Source organism: Muscardinus avellanarius (assembly GCF_963383645.1).
Source record: "Muscardinus avellanarius genome assembly, chromosome: 7".
NCBI classification, from domain to species: domain Eukaryota; kingdom Metazoa; phylum Chordata; class Mammalia; order Rodentia; family Gliridae; genus Muscardinus; species Muscardinus avellanarius.
In genome coordinates this window covers 3,974,544-3,989,951 of record NC_137793.1, presented here as the reverse complement: position 1 = coordinate 3,989,951, position 15,408 = coordinate 3,974,544, and the positions used below count along the sequence as shown (strand labels likewise).

Sequence of the window (15,408 nt, the reverse complement as noted above, 5' to 3'; positions counted from 1 at the left end):
GCAGTCTAGATTTTTTTTTTCCCCAGTACTGGGGATGAAACCCACAGGTATTCCACCTCTGAGCGACACTCCCAGCCCTATTTTTTAAATTCTTTCTTTCTTTCTTTCTACATTTATTTATTTATTTATTTATTTATTTATTTATTTATTTATTTATTTTTGCGGGTATGGGGATGGAACCTAGGGGCATTTGACCTCCTAGCTACACCTCCTGCCCTGTTTTTTTATTCTTTATTTTGAAACAGGGTCTAAGTTTCGGAGGGCCTCACTAAGTAGCTGAGGCTGTCCGCAAGCCATGATCCTCTAGTCTCAGTCTCCCAAATGCTGGGATTACAAGCGTGCGCCACCACGCCTGGCTTATTCTTTATTTTTGAAACAGGGTCTAAGTTGTAAGGGACCTTGCTAAGTAGTTGAGGCTGTCCGTGAACCGCAATCCTCTAGTGTCCGCCTCCCAAATGCTGGGATTACCAGTGTATGCCACCACACCCAGCACATTCTAGAACTTATTTAACGGATCCCTTATATTTAAGACTTTCAGGGTAATTCTAATTTTGTTTTTTTTTATAGAGAATACAAATGAGAAAATCTATCTATAATCCTTTATTTTTAGAAGTGATATTACTAAATCAGAGGATATGGCCATTTAAAAAGCTCTGAGTAAGAAAGCTGTCTAATGCCTTTCAGCCAGCTGAGATCAGTGACAGCCTGCAGTGCCTCTAGCCAGCAACTCAGAGGCTGAGGCAGGAGAATCATTTATGTTCAGGAGCTGATGGCCTGTCTGGGACAAGAGTGAGACACTGTCACAGAAATAAGAAAAAAAAAAAAAAAAAGCAAAAGCTTTATAGAAATGTGTCATGTTATATATTCACAGCAATCTGAACTTGTTCTCTGTCTTCCACTCTCAATTCTGGTCCTAACTACTCTTTTATTTTTATTTTTTTTGGTACCAGAGATTAAACCAAGGAGCATTCTACTCCTGAGCTACACCCCTACCACAACTCTTTTTTATTTTGAAACAGGATCTTACTGAGTTGCTGAGGCTGGCCTCAAACCTGTGATCCTTCTGAATCAACTTCCCAAGTAATGGGATTACAGGCATGTGCCACACTCTTTTTTGAGTTTTAAAATCTTAATTTTTTTTTTTTTTTTTGCAGTACTGGGGATGAAACTCAGGGGCATTCTACCTCCAACCCTTGTTTTTCTTATTTTGAAGCAGGGTCTCACTAAATTGCAATGGGCCTAAGTAGCTGACGCTGTCCACGAACCGCGATCTTGTCTCAGCCTCCCAAATGCTGGGATTACAAGCATGCACCACCATGTTTGTAATCCCGGCTATTTTTTGAGTCAAGGTCTAAGTTGCCCAATCTTCCTGCCTTGGCCTTGAGAGTGGCTGGGATAACAGGCATGCGCCACCGTGCGTGGCTATACTTTGATGTTTACATGTCAGGAATTACTAGTATCTTATTTCACTGAAATCTGTTTAGAAGAGACATCCAGGTTAATGTAAACTTCTAGAGTACAGCACATTTTATCCATGTTTGTGTGTACAGCCCATAGCTTTCTTGTTGGGACAAAGCAAAAGCAAAATGCTTGCTAATTAATAAAAATATCTAAATTACAAAAAGTCCCTTGAGTTTAAATAAAACCATTTCTATTAGATTTTCCTTTTCCTAGTCCAATATAAAATGATGCGAAAAAAACTGCTCCTAGTGATCTCAATTTCTATGTCTCCCTCTGTATCTAAAGACAGAATCCATGTATAGTCACTAATTTTCATTCCCTAAAAGAACACAGAGGTTCGGTACTGATTTAACTGCCTAAAACCTGAGTGAAGCCGGCTTGATTTCGACTCCCGGGCTGAGGCGAGTCCTGCCAGTGTTCCCGGGACTTAGATGGTCCACATCAATGCTGTGCCACAGCCAACAGACACAGAGACAAACACATCCCAGATGGAGCCCGTGGCGTTTCTAGTCAAGGTGCTCCTGCCCGGGAATCTGCCTGTGTGATCCTGCGTTTTCTTTTTCCCCTGGTGACTTCTGGTCATCTCAAGTGTCCACTGCTGCAGTGCGGGCTGCCCCTCCTATCTCATTCAGTTCCCATTAATGAGAACAAAATAGTTTTTTTTATGTGTGTGGTACTGGTAAATGAATCCAGGGGCATTCTACCTTCCAGCCACACCCCCAGCACTATTTTTTATTTTTGCGGTACCGGGGATGGAACCCAGGGGCATTCTACCTCTGAGTGAAACCCCCAGCCCTATTTTTAAATTCTTTCTATTTTTGAAACAGGGTCTCCCTCAGTTGCAAAGGGCTTCGGTTAGTAGCTGAGACTGTCCGCAAACCGCAATCCTCTGATCTCAGCCTCCTGAATGCTGGGATTACAAATGTGTGTCACCATGCTCAGCTTATTTCTTATTCTGAAACAGGGTCTCACTGAATTGCAAAGGGCCCAAGTAGCTGAGGCTGGCTGTGAACCTGCAATCCTCCTGTTTCAGCTTCTCAGGTCCTGGGATTACTAAAGATATTATTTTTATAGTGTACTTACTTCAAAAGGAAAGCAGTCACTCAGAAAAGAAAGAGTAAAACATTTTCTAGGATGAGTTACACTTGGAGCAAAGCTTCCTCCTCTGAGTGACAAATGAGAGGATCAGCCGTGTGCCTCCCTGGCTGTTAAGAACCCAGGAGGAAGAGCACTTTTCAGCCTTTGAAATCTGGAGTTTCTAACTACTGAAAACTGTAAATGTGCACATCTGGATCTGCTTTATTTCTGTCAATGATCAATGCACTGTCTTGATGACCCGAGGCCACTCTGCGCTGAGTGCTGTCCTTGAGCAGGAATCTTGTGGCTGCTTTAGGAAACTGGGAATGTAAAATGCACACACAATGTACAGTAGAGGCATTTCTTTTTTCTTTTTTTGGTGGTACTGGGGTGGAACCCAGGGCTTTTCTACCTCCGGGCTATACTCCCAGACCTCTTTTCTCCTTTATTTGGAAACAGGGCCTCACTCAGTAGCTGAGGCTGGCTTCAAACCTGTGTGGTCCTGCGGTCTCAGCCTCTCAAGCGCGGGGATTACAAGCGTGTGCCACCACGCCCGGCATCAGTAGAGGCATTTCTAATCAGCACACTTCTGTGGACTGATTTAATAAGTATTTTACAGACTTTGATTTACATTTAATCAAAGGGCATTACTTCAGGCATTACTTGGTTTTGATGATATATCATTTATTGAAATAGAAAATAGAAGCTGGGTGTGGTGGTGCACACTTGTAATCCCAGCATTCGGGAGGCTAAGACCGGAGGATTGCGGTTCGTGGCCAGCCTCAGCTACTTAGTGAGGCCCTCTGCAATTCAGTGAGGCCCAGTTTCAAAATAAAGAATAAAAAATAGGGCAGGGGGTGTAGCTCGGAGGTCAAATGCCTGGGTTCCATCCCCAGACCCGCCAAAAAAAAAAAAAAAAAAAAAAAAAAAAAAAATAGATTTGATAGTCAGGTGTAGTGGCACATGCTTGTAATCCTAATACTTGGGAGGCGGAGACAAGATTACAGGTTCTCAGCCAGCCTCAGCTACTTAATGAACTCTGTTTCAAAATAAAGAATAATAAAAAAAATAGGACTGGGAATGTAGCTCAAAAGTAAAATACCCCTGTGTTCGATCGCCAGTCTGCTCTCCCCTCCCCCAAAAGAAATAATATTTGATTTAAAAATTCAGCCTTGCTAGGCGTGGTGGCACACGCTTGTAATCCCAGCATTTGGGCGGCTGAGACCCGAGGATGGCGGTTTGCAGACAGCCTCAGCTATCTAGGCCCTTTCCAACTCAGTGAAGCCGGTTTCAAAATAAAGAATAAAAAATAGGGGAGGGGGTATAGCTCGGAGGTCGAATGCCCCGGGGTTCTATCCCCAGACCCACCCACCCCCACAAAATAAATAAATAAATAAAATAAATATAAAATTCAGCCTTAAGCTGGGCATGGGTGGTGCCGCATACTTATAATCCCAGCATTTGGGAAGTTGAGACAGGAGGATCGTGGTTCATGGCCAGCCTCAGCTACTTAGTGAGGCTCTTTGCAACTCAGTGAGATCCCATTTCAAAATAAAGAATCAAAAGTAGGGCTACGGTGTAGCTCAGAGGTAGAATGCCCTGGGTTCCATCCTCAGTACTAAAAACAACAACAACAACAACAACAACAACAACAACACCACCACCACCACTACCTGAAGGATTGAAATGGGACCAAAAACATAAAAATAGGTTTCATAACACAAAACTAACAGTCTTTTCTAAAGTTCAAAGTAGTGATAACTTCACAGATGTAACTGGGAGAAATTCAAAATTTATTTTCTTATTTATAATATCACTCGGAGATTTAAAGATTAACTACAAAAATGACCCAAACTTCCTCTTCCACAATGAAAACTTTGCAGCCAGCACCAAGATCCCTACAGGACGAAGTGGCATTTCCTACCTGAACAGCTTTGGAGGCAAGATACTAAATCGTGTTTTATCCAGAATTTTTCTGATTTTGTTTCTTCCACCTGAAACGGTGTTTGCTTTGATTTTCTTATTTCCTTTCTCATGAGATGTCTGTTCAATATCTGCTGGTACATCTTGGATCGAGTGCCGATTACTTTTTTTTTCAGCAATTTTGGGAATATGAGGAACACCAGATTTCTCTTGTTCAGTCCTACTAAGTAGCTCCTTGAACACTGGAAATAAACAAACAAACCTGTCATTTCTTCTTAGTAGAAAGTTTCTGTAACAACAACACATTTTAATGATGAACACAGTCACTTTTTATTATTTGGTTGTTCACAGCCCCATTCAATTTAGTAGGATGACATGTATACCCATCTCTTAAGTTTTTTTTTTTTTTGTGTGTGTGGTACTGGGGATTGAACCAAGGGACACATTCTATCTCCAAGCCACAGTCCTATTTTATTCTTATTTTGGAACAGGGCCTCACTACTTGCTGAGGCTGTCCTCAAAGTTCCAATCCTATCTCAGTCTTTCCAAGTACTGGGATTAAAGGCATGTGCCACCATGCCCAGTGCGACTATACTGCTGATGTTTCCCGACAGCGATACACTCACTGGGGTAAATGGACAGGAAATGGGTAGGCTGCCAGCATGTTTGAAAAATTCAGAGATTCTTAGCCGGGCGTGGTGGCGCACGCTTGTAATCCCCGCGCTTGGGAGGCGGAGACAGGAGGATCGTGCAGGTTCGAAGCCAGCCGCGCTGGCGTAAGAGACCCTGTCTCAAAAATATAAAATAGGTCTGGGAGTGTAGCCCAGAGGTAGAAGGGCTTCCAGGAACCCCAGAACCACCAAAAAAAAAAAAAAAAAAGAAAAATTCAGAGATTCTTATTTAGGCAATAAGCAATGTAACAGCTAATCAATTAATTTATATTATAGAGACAGATATTTAGATTTTGGCAAAATATTAAAGGGTGGCTGCATATTCTGGAAAATTAACTTAGAGGTATTCAGATAGAAGTTGTAGAACCAGATACTCCAGTGATCAGTCTGTGTGTATGTGTGCACGCGTGTGTGTTTCCTGCTGGGGATTGAACCCATGAGGATTCTAGCTCTGAGCTACCCATTTTATTGTGTATTCTGAAATAAGGTCTTACTAACTTGCTGAGGCTGACCTCAAATCTACGCTCTTTCTGCCAGCCTCCCGAGTACTGCCGTGCGCGGCTTGGACAACCCGCTCACCTCCAGGTGCAGCTCTAACAGTGTGCTCTGTCCACTTGTTCACTCGTTCTTTTAAGCTATAGCCCCAGCCTTATTAATTTTTAATTATTTTGTGTGGTACTGGAAATTGAACTTGGGGGCATTCTACCGCTAAGCTTCACCTCCAGCCTTATTTTCTTTTTTGTGGTACTAGAGATGGAACTCAGGGGCTTTCTACCTTCGAGCCCCCCCCCCCAAGCCTTATTTTGTATACTTTATTTTGAAACAAGGTCCCACTAAGTTGTGGAGGCCTAAGAAGCTGAGGCTAGCTGGGAATCTGCGGTCCTCCTGTCTCAGCCTCCCAAGTACTGGGATTATAAGCATGTGCCACCATACCCAGCTTAAATTTTTATTTTGAAAAAAGTCTCATTAAGTTGTTGAGGGCCCTGCTAAGTTGCACAGGTTGGCTTCGAATCCTCGTCTCCGCCTCCCAAGTACTGGGATTACAAGTATGCAACACCATAACAGTCTACCTTTAAAAAAGACAAGTTGAGCTACGTGTCATGGCATAAGCCTATAATCCCCATCCTTGGGAGGCTGAAACAGGAGGATTGCAGGTTCCATGACAGCACCAGCATGTAGTGAGATTCTCATCAACCCTCAAGACCACTTCAAAAGAGAAAGCCAGCCAGCCAGCCAGCCAGCCAGCCAGCCAGCCAGCCAGCCAGCCAGCCAGGTGTGGTGGTGCACACTTGTAATCCCAGTACTTGGAAGGCTAAGACAGGAGGATGGCAAGTTTGTGGCCCGTCTCAGCTACTTAGTAATGCCCTCTGCAATTAATTTAGTGAGACACTGTTTCAAAAAAAAGCATTAAAAAATAAGGCTGGGAGTGTAGCTAGGAGGTAGACTGCCCCTGGGTTCAATCCCCAGTAACACTAAAAAAATAAATATATAAAAAAGGCTGAGGGTGTAGCTCAGAAGTAAAATGACTGTAGGTTCAATCCCAAGTACAAAAAACAAAACAAAACAAAACAAACTTAAAAAGGCTGTTTTATAAATTTGCCCACTGAGAAAGTTGTTTTGAGACTTGGAAAAAAGCAAGAGTTTCCCAGGTCAAAGATGAACGAACAAGCCTCAGAACTGACAAGTTTCAATGGTGACAGCTCGGTGTGTAGCTGAGAAACCTCTAGTGCATGAGCCCATCTCACCGGGCTTCAGTGTGGTACTTGTATGTACGGCACAGCTAGCCCCGACCACAGCACCGCCCTCGCCCTTGTGCCCGGCCACCCAGTCCCTCTCATCACACTCTACTCTTGGCTATTTTTAGTTTCCACATAGGACGGAGAATATTATACTTGTTTTTCTGTGTCAGACTTATTTTATTTAACACAATGTCCTCCAATTCCATCCACTTTGCTGCAGATAACAAGGATCTCACTTTTCTATGGTCTAAAAATACTGTACTGTGTATATACCCATACTTTCAGTATCTATTCATTTGGTGGCAGGTACTTGGGCTGACGCCATCTCTTAGCTACCGTGTACAGTACTCACGATACACATGGTCATGGCGATCTCCCTTGGGTGTGCTAAATTTCATTTCCTTTGGATACTCACTCAGGAGTGAAACAGCTGCATCTTATGGTGGTTCTATTTTTATTTTTATTGTGGTGGTACTGGGGATTGAACTCAGAGGCATTCACCTCTGGGCTAAACCCCAAGCCCTATTTTATATTTTGTGGTATTGGGGATGGAACCCAGGGGCATTCTACCTCCTAGCTACACCGCTAGCCCTATTTTTTTTTTTTAATTTATTTTGAAACAGGGTCTAAGTTGCAAGGGGCCTCACTAAGGAGCTGAGGCTGGCCACGAATCTGCTATCCTTCTGTTTCACCTTCCCAAGTACTGGGTTTACAAATGTGTGTGTTACCACACCTGGATTCCTACTTATTTTTTATTTTAAAACAGGGTCTCATTAAGTTGCCAAGGGCCTCATGAGGTTGCGGATGCTGGCTGCAAGCCTGCGATGCTCCTGTCTCAGCCTCCCAAGTACTGGAACTGCGAGCGTGCCCCAGGACGCCTGGCTCGAGCCCCATGCTGTTCTTCTCAGTGGCTGTACGCGTCTCTGCTCCCACCTCCAGTGTGTTAGGAGTTCTTTGTTTCTCATATCCTTAGCAGGTGTTGTTTTTTTGATTCTTGATGAGAAGTTATCTGACTATAGTTTAGATCTGCATTTCACCTCTAAGTTACACCCCCAGTCTTTTTTCTTTTTCCAATTTATTTTTATCTTGAAACAGGTCTTGTGAGATTGTAGAGACTGGCTTCAAACCCATGACTCTTCTGTCTAAGCCTCCCAGGTACTGAGATCATAGGCAGGCACTTGTTACCACTCCCCAAAGGATAGCTTAAGAAGATAAAGATGGCCTGAGGAGAAGGTGGAGAAGAGGTCAGACCAGCATGGCAAAGTATTTGAAGAACAGCAGGTAACTCTGAGGGGACTCATTTCTGGTTGCAGCATGTATGTAAGGTGACTCACAGTTTAGAAAGTTTTATCCAGGCACTGTGATGCCTGCCTGCAAACCTAGCTATTCGGAGGCCAAGGCAGGAGCATTACCTGCTGGAGGCCAGCTAGGGGGACTCAGTGAGACCCTATCTAAGATAAAATTTGAAAAAATTCTGGAGATGGAGCTCCGAGGTAAGGCACCTGTTAGCATGCACAACGAACGCCATGTTTCGATCTCCGGGGACCCTCCCCTGCCATATGCATAAAATTTATATCCTCACTGGACTTAGGTACAAAATCATAAGCCAAAAGTTTGGTGAGTTTGTGTTTTGTGGATAAAGAGATGATTTACTGCATTTAAAAAAATTAAATAGAGAAGTTAAAGGACGCCAGGCAAATAGAGTTATAATGCTCTCTGACAACAGTATCAGGAGAGACTCAGAGATGAAGGTGCTCGAGGACCCACAGAAGCTCGGCAAATCCGACTCCACGGGTCTCTGCGTGCGCACGTGCACGCTTGCACACGCACGCGCGGCCTCAGCTGCACGCAGCTCTGCTTCACGGCGACGTCAGCGCTAGCACCTAGACTAACCGCCGCGCTTCTGCAGCGAGGGGCGGGCGGGCGGGCGGACAAGCACTCCCCGAGGTGCTGTGGCGTGCGCCTGGCTGACTGCATTCTACCCGGCCTGTCGCCTCCCAGCACCGCGCCTCTGCCCCTCGGCCCCCTCAGACCGGGCTCTGCCAGGCAGGCCCCTGCAGCCCGAAGCCCCGCTTCCTCCCTCTCGGGGTCCGTGCTGTTAAGCGCTACGTTACGCCACCTCTCTTTATTGCCGTGATATTGATACCAGTTAGTGATCACGATGCAGCTGGAGCACAGGATCTGGCGGGAGTACAGGTATCCTATGAAGCAGAGCTGGGGAAACTGGGCCTCTGGAGAATGCAAGCCACGTGCCCGGCGTGGTGGACAAGCCTGCGGTCCTGAGCGGCCTCTCTAACTGCTAAGCTCCAGGAAGCACAAGCTTGCTTATTCTATGCTAAAGTATTCAATTATTGGGAAATTGCCAACACCACAGTCAACAGATGTAACTTAGTCAAACGGACTCAAAAAGAGGAAAAAAACCCAAATGTTTTCAATTTTATTATGACTAAACAGTACAAAGAGGAGTCAAAGTGAAAATATTAAAGCCTTCCTTGCAGAGGCAGTTTTAAAAGCCAATTTTTATTTCTTTTAACTAAAACCTAGAGAAACTCCCCCCACACACCCTTTGCAAGAACTCGACGACCCCTGGCAGTTTTCCAAAGCCACACTGCATTTCGGCTGCCCGTCTTAGCACTTCAGGAGATACCCCGTGGAGTCTGACAGAACCAAATGACAAATCTTTTCTAAAAGTTACAAGAGCAAAAACCAAAGCACAAGCTTAGTACTTGCTCTCGTCAGATGGAACGTGACGAAAAGCAATTCAGATGACCGAGTATTACAGGAAGGCAGTCTGCTATCAGGAACCCGGGCGTCAGCCCACTCCAGTCAATGCTTCAGCCACAACAATTCCACAAAATAATCTGTTTGCTATTATTTTACAAAGTTAGTTCAGAGATTAGAAGTAGATGAATCTGCACACTAGCAGGAGAAAAGAACTGATTATGAGTCCTAAGCTTTACTTGACATTTCTAGTGTGTGTGTGTGTGTGTGTGTGTGTGTGTGTGTGTGTGTGTGTGTGTTAGTTACTGGGCTTCCTGGAAGCCCTTCTACCCCCGGGCTACACTCCCAGACCTATTTTATACTTTTCTAATTTGCAAACGGTCTCTTAAACCAGCGCGGCTGGCTTGGAACCCGCGCGATCCTCCTGTCCCCGCCTCCCGAGCGTGGGGACGACAAGCGTGCCCACCGCGCCCGGCCTCAGGAGACACTTCACAAGTGGCTGCGCACACCTATTTTCAAACCCCCCTTTCGCACTAGGAACCGACACGGCACTGTGCCATAAAGCGAGTGCTTTCCCACTGAGCTCCATCTCAGCCCTCCAAACTTACCAAGATATGCAGGAGAAATGAAAATCCCAAACTACACTACACAGCACTAAGAATCCTAATTACTTTCCCCCCTTTGGTACTAGAGATGTTTTGAAACCAGAGGCTTTCTACCTCTGAACTACATTCCCAGCCCTTTTCTTTTTTGTGTGTGTTATTAGAACCAAGCCCAGTGGAATTCTATCTCCAAGCTAAGCTATACCTCAGCCTTGCTAATGGCCTTGCTAAATTGCTGAGGCTGGCCTCTAACCTGCGATCCTCCTGTCTCAGCCTCTCTAGAATTGGGATTACAGGAGGTGCTACCATGACCAGCTTCCAGCCCCTTTCTCCTCTATCCTCCCATATTTTTGATTTTAGTTTAGTTTTTTATATAATAATACACTTAAATATAGTTTCTTAAGCACATTTTAAATAAAATAGATATGTGCTTATAATTATCAATGTATATATGTCATTTAACATAAAAATAAAAGGTTAGTTTTTGAAGTGATATGTTGAGTAATATTTATGGTAAAACCTAAAGGGGACAGCATTTGCCCAATATAGGTAAATTTTACCCAAAAAATATTAACGAAAAAGTTCGATTTTATTGTGGTGTCATCTGAAATTACCAACAGAAGAAGGAAAGGAAAATGCTCTACTTACTAATAATACATGTGGGCATAGAGCATTTACTTTCCATGTTTTCTCACATTGAAAAACTAGGCCGGGCGTGGTGGCGCACGCTTGTAATCCCCGCACTTGGGAGGCTGAGACAGGAGGATCACACGGGTTCGAAGCCAGCCTCTGCTACTTAGTGAAGCTCTCAGCAACTTAGTGAGACCCTGTTTCCAAATAAAATATAAAATAGGTCTGGGAGTATAGCCCGGAGGTAGAAAGCCTCTGGGTGCCACCCCCAATACCACCAAAACAAAACAAAACAAAAACATTCATTCTCCTTGAATTATAACAAGCACTAAGGTTGGGATAGACACATTCTCAAATCCCTTTCCACATCGTGTCAAGCAATATCATACACACAAAATTTTATATAGATCTTTTATTATTTTTTTTTTTTTTGGAGTTGCTGGGGATTGAACCCAGGGGCTTTTTACCTCCAAGCTATACCCCCAGCCAATTTTTATTCTTTTTTTTTTTTTTTTTTTTTGGCAGGTCTGGGGATGGAACTCAGGGGCATTCTACCTCCGAGCTACACCTCCAGGCTGATTTTTTATTCTTGATTTTGAAAGAAGGTCTCACTGAGTTGCAAAGGGCCTCATTAGTAACTAAGGCTATCCTCGAACCGTGATCCTCCTGTCTCAGCCTCCCAAATGCTGGGATTACAAGCACGCACCACCATGCCTGGCTATTCTTTATTCTGAAACAGGGTCTCACTAAGTTGCCGAGTGCCTCACTATAGCTAAGGCTGGCTGAACCTGGATCCTCCTGTCTCAGCCTCCCAAGCTGGGATTACAAGTATGCACCACCACACCTGGCTTAGATATACCAATTATAAATATTTCATGCCCCTTGATACTAAACTAACTTTTTTGTTTTTTGAAACAGGGTCTTGCTAAGTTGCTGAGCCTAGCCTTGGACTTGTGATTCTCTGTCCAAGCTTCCCAATTACTAGGATTATAGGTATAACATCTTCATAGCGTAGCAAAGGATTACATTTTGCTATCCTCCTTTATATTCTAATGAGTTTTCACTTTTCTATTACCAAAAATAAAACAGGCTCAGAATTTTTATAAGACTTACCAAAAATGTTGGTCTTCACAGTAAGTGCAAGATGAGTATTATTCCTCAAAATTTCAAGAGCCTTCACAAATGTAATATTCTCAAAATTTTGTCCATTTACTTCCATTATCTTGAAGGATTTGAAAAATATAAATCAACAAAAGTTATTAATTACATCTACAATATTAAGTCTAGTACTAAAAACATAAAATGGAACTTGGACCCCCAAACACACCATATGTAAAAAGTGGCTGTCTCTATGGGAAGGTAGACTAGCACGGAACCTTTCCTCCTATTAAGAACAATTTTGTGGTACTGGGGATTGGGGACTGAACTCACAGGTATTTTACATCCAAGATACATTCTCAGCCTTTTTTTTTTTTTTTTTTTTTTTTTTGCGGGTCTGGGGATGGAACCCAGGGGCATTCGACCTTCAAGCTACCCCCCCGGCCTATTTTTTATTCTTTTTATCTTGAAACCGGGTCTCACCAAGCTGCAGAGGGCCTCACTAAGTAGCTGAGGCTGTCCATGAACCACGATCCTTTGGTCTCAGCCTCCCGAATGCTGGGATTACAAGCGTGCGCCACTACACCCGGCTCTCAGCCTTATTTGTATTCTTTTTTTTTGTGTGTGTGTGTGTGGTACTGGGGGTGGAACCCAGAGGCATTCTACCTCTGAGCTACACCGCCATCTCTATTTTTTATTCTTTATTTTGAAACAGGGTCTCACCGAGTTGCAGAGGACCTCACTAAGTAGCTGAGGCTGTCTGCTAATCATGATCCTCCTGTCTCAGCCTCCCAAAGGCTGGGATTAACAAGTGTGTGCCACCATACCCGGCCTCTTTTATTCTTTATTTTGTAATAGGATCTTGCTTAGTTATAGAGGGCCTAAGCAGCTGAGGCTGGCTGCAAACCTGCGATCCTCCTGTCTCAGCCTCCCAAGTTTGAAACAAGGTCTAATTTACTGAGGCTGGCTTTGAACCTGTGATCCTCCTGTCTCAGCCACCCTAGTACTGCGATTACAGATATGTAACACCATGTTGTTTACAACCAGCATTCTAAATATATTCAGTATCTTCTGCAGATGCTGGCCAGTCAGGGATTAGCCAGACAAGGAAGCACCTGAGATGGTTCTTCTCTCCATGTGCCCACTGCTGACCCTTCATATGAAGAATTCCCTATTTTGGCTGTGTCTCAGAAACAAACAAGAAGCTTAGTTTTAAAAAAATACCAATGTAGAGAAAAAAGGATAGAGATAAAAATAATAAGCAAACACTAAGCAGCAAAGAGGGCAGTTCTAGGGGATTGACATTAAAAATCCCTAAAACGCGGGGGGGGGGGGGGACGATAATGGATTAGGAACAAAAAAAAGATATAAAATTCTACAGAAATCCAGAGTTAAAAGACTTTCACCTACATATTTACACGGCTCATCTAGTATCATGCAAAGATAATACAAATAAGCAGACTCTTTTATTTAAAGCAGTGCTGGGAAATTGAATCCAGGGCTCCGTGAGTGCTAGGCAGCATGCCATCTACCACTCAGCTATATCCCTAGCCCTTTCGGAAATTTATGTTTGAGATAGGCTCTTGATGAAGGATCTTCCTGCCTCAGCCTCCGGAGTAACTGGGAATACAGGCATAAGCCGCTGTACCCAATAAGAGATATTTTTCAATACATTCAATAAAATTTATAAGTTGTCGAGGCTGTGTTCAAACCTGTGATCCTCCCATCTCAGCTTCCCAAGTACTGGGATTATAAGCATAAATTTTAAAAAATTCTCTAAATCTTTATTTATATAAAGAGTAGGGGGAAAGCTACAAAAGTAAAATATAGGTTGGTCTGAAATTCTTGGGCAACGCCAGATGAAATGATACTTCTTAGTGACTTTTTTTCCGAGGGAATTTTATACTTGACTAAATAAAAGTGTTTCAGACATGGAAGGACACATAAAACTGTCTTCACTTTTCCTTTCTGGAGAAGATACTAGAAGTACTGAGGACAACTCTGAAGTGAATCACAGGTGCAATGGAGGTGGACATAAACTCGCAGAGCAGATAAATGTGTAGCGTCCTCCAAAGGAAGGACACGTGATGTCAGCAAGCGACAACGATCCAGGTCTAGAATCTCCACCATTTCCATACTAGTTGGGAGGGTGATGGAAGAAGCAAAAGCAGGATACATTTCGCGCTTAGGAATGTCATCTTGGGGTTTCGCTAATTTCTTTTTCTGTAAGGAATGATAATTCTTTTTGGTGGGGAAGGGTTACTGAGGAGAGCCCAGGGGCATTTACCTCTGAGCCACACCCCTGGTCCTATTTTATCTTGAAACTGAAGGTGGCCTCTAACCTGCAATTCTCCCATTTCAGCCTCCCAAGTACTGGGATTACTGGCGTGTGCCAACATGCCTGGCTAGAAATGACGCTCTTAAATATGTTTATAGAAAATGCTTAAAGAGCCAAGTATAGTGGCACATGCCTGTAATCCCAGTACTTGGGAGGCTGAGACAGGAGGATCACAGGTTCAAGACCCACCTTAGCAACTTAGTGAGGCCCTTCACAACTTAGTAAGCCCGTTTTAAAATAAAACGTAAAACAGGGCTGGAGGTGTAGCTCAGAGGTAGAACATTACTGGGTTCAATCCCAAGTACTCAAAAAAAAAAAAAATGCTAAAAGAACAATGAATATGCCGACTCTAAGATCCTGGTTACTAGACATTTCTGGGTTAAAGGCCCAGACTTTCTATTTTAAAAAGCTTCCCTCGAGAATGAAGGGGACTGCTGTAACTCGATGTATGGCTGCCGTTCCTGCTGTGGAGGCTGACTTGACCACCAAAGATGCTGAGCAGCAGCCCTCGCCTGTCCTTGCTACGTGCCAGCGACATCCCCAAATCCACACAGTAAATCAGACACACATGCAGAGGTCTGGGATGTAGCTGTGTTAAGAGCAGGTGCTTAGCTTCTGTGAAGCCAGCACCACTGGAGAAGAAAGAAATGTACTTTGGGGATAAAAACCATCCACTGGTTGAGAACCACTGTTCTGAAGTAAGTACAGCATCTTTTATAATATGAATAACCTGATAATTAAAAATGACAGTATGGTCCATTTATTTGATTATTTTATTTTTTTGAGGGTCTGGGGATGGAACCCAGGGGCATCTGACCTCCGAGCTACACCCCCTGCCCTATTTTGTATTCTTTTTCAGGTCTCAGCCTCCCGAATGTTGGGATTACAAGCGTGCGCCACCACGCCTGGCAGTATGGTCCATTTAAAGTAAAATAAAGCCGGGCGTGGTGGCGCACGCCTGTAATCCCCGCGCTTGGGAGGCAGAGACAGGAGGATCGCGCAGGTTCGAAGCCAGCCGCGCTGGCGTAAGAGACCCTGTTTCAAAAATATAAAATAGGTCTGGGAGTGTAGCCCTGAGGTAGAAGGGCTTCCAGGAAACCCAGTACCACCAAAAAAAAAAAAAAAAAAAAGTAAAATAAAGCCACATT

The 15,408-nt window shown here is 43.7% G+C and overlaps 1 protein-coding gene across 2 annotated transcripts in view; it reads right to left on the bottom strand.

Moving 5' to 3' along the window:
• The window catches only part of RAPGEF6 (Rap guanine nucleotide exchange factor 6), a gene marked incomplete at both ends in the record, with an annotated part of 152,449 nt that overhangs the window by 15,581 nt on the left and 121,460 nt on the right, over window positions 1-15,408 (bottom strand). For both annotated transcript variants that reach the window (XM_080698480.1, XM_080698481.1), the window contains 2 exons: window positions 4,463-4,703; window positions 11,938-12,046. In XM_080698480.1, the coding sequence (XP_080554606.1) occupies window positions 4,463-4,703; window positions 11,938-12,046 (350 nt within the window). The remainder of the gene's footprint in view (window positions 1-4,462; window positions 4,704-11,937; window positions 12,047-15,408) is intronic.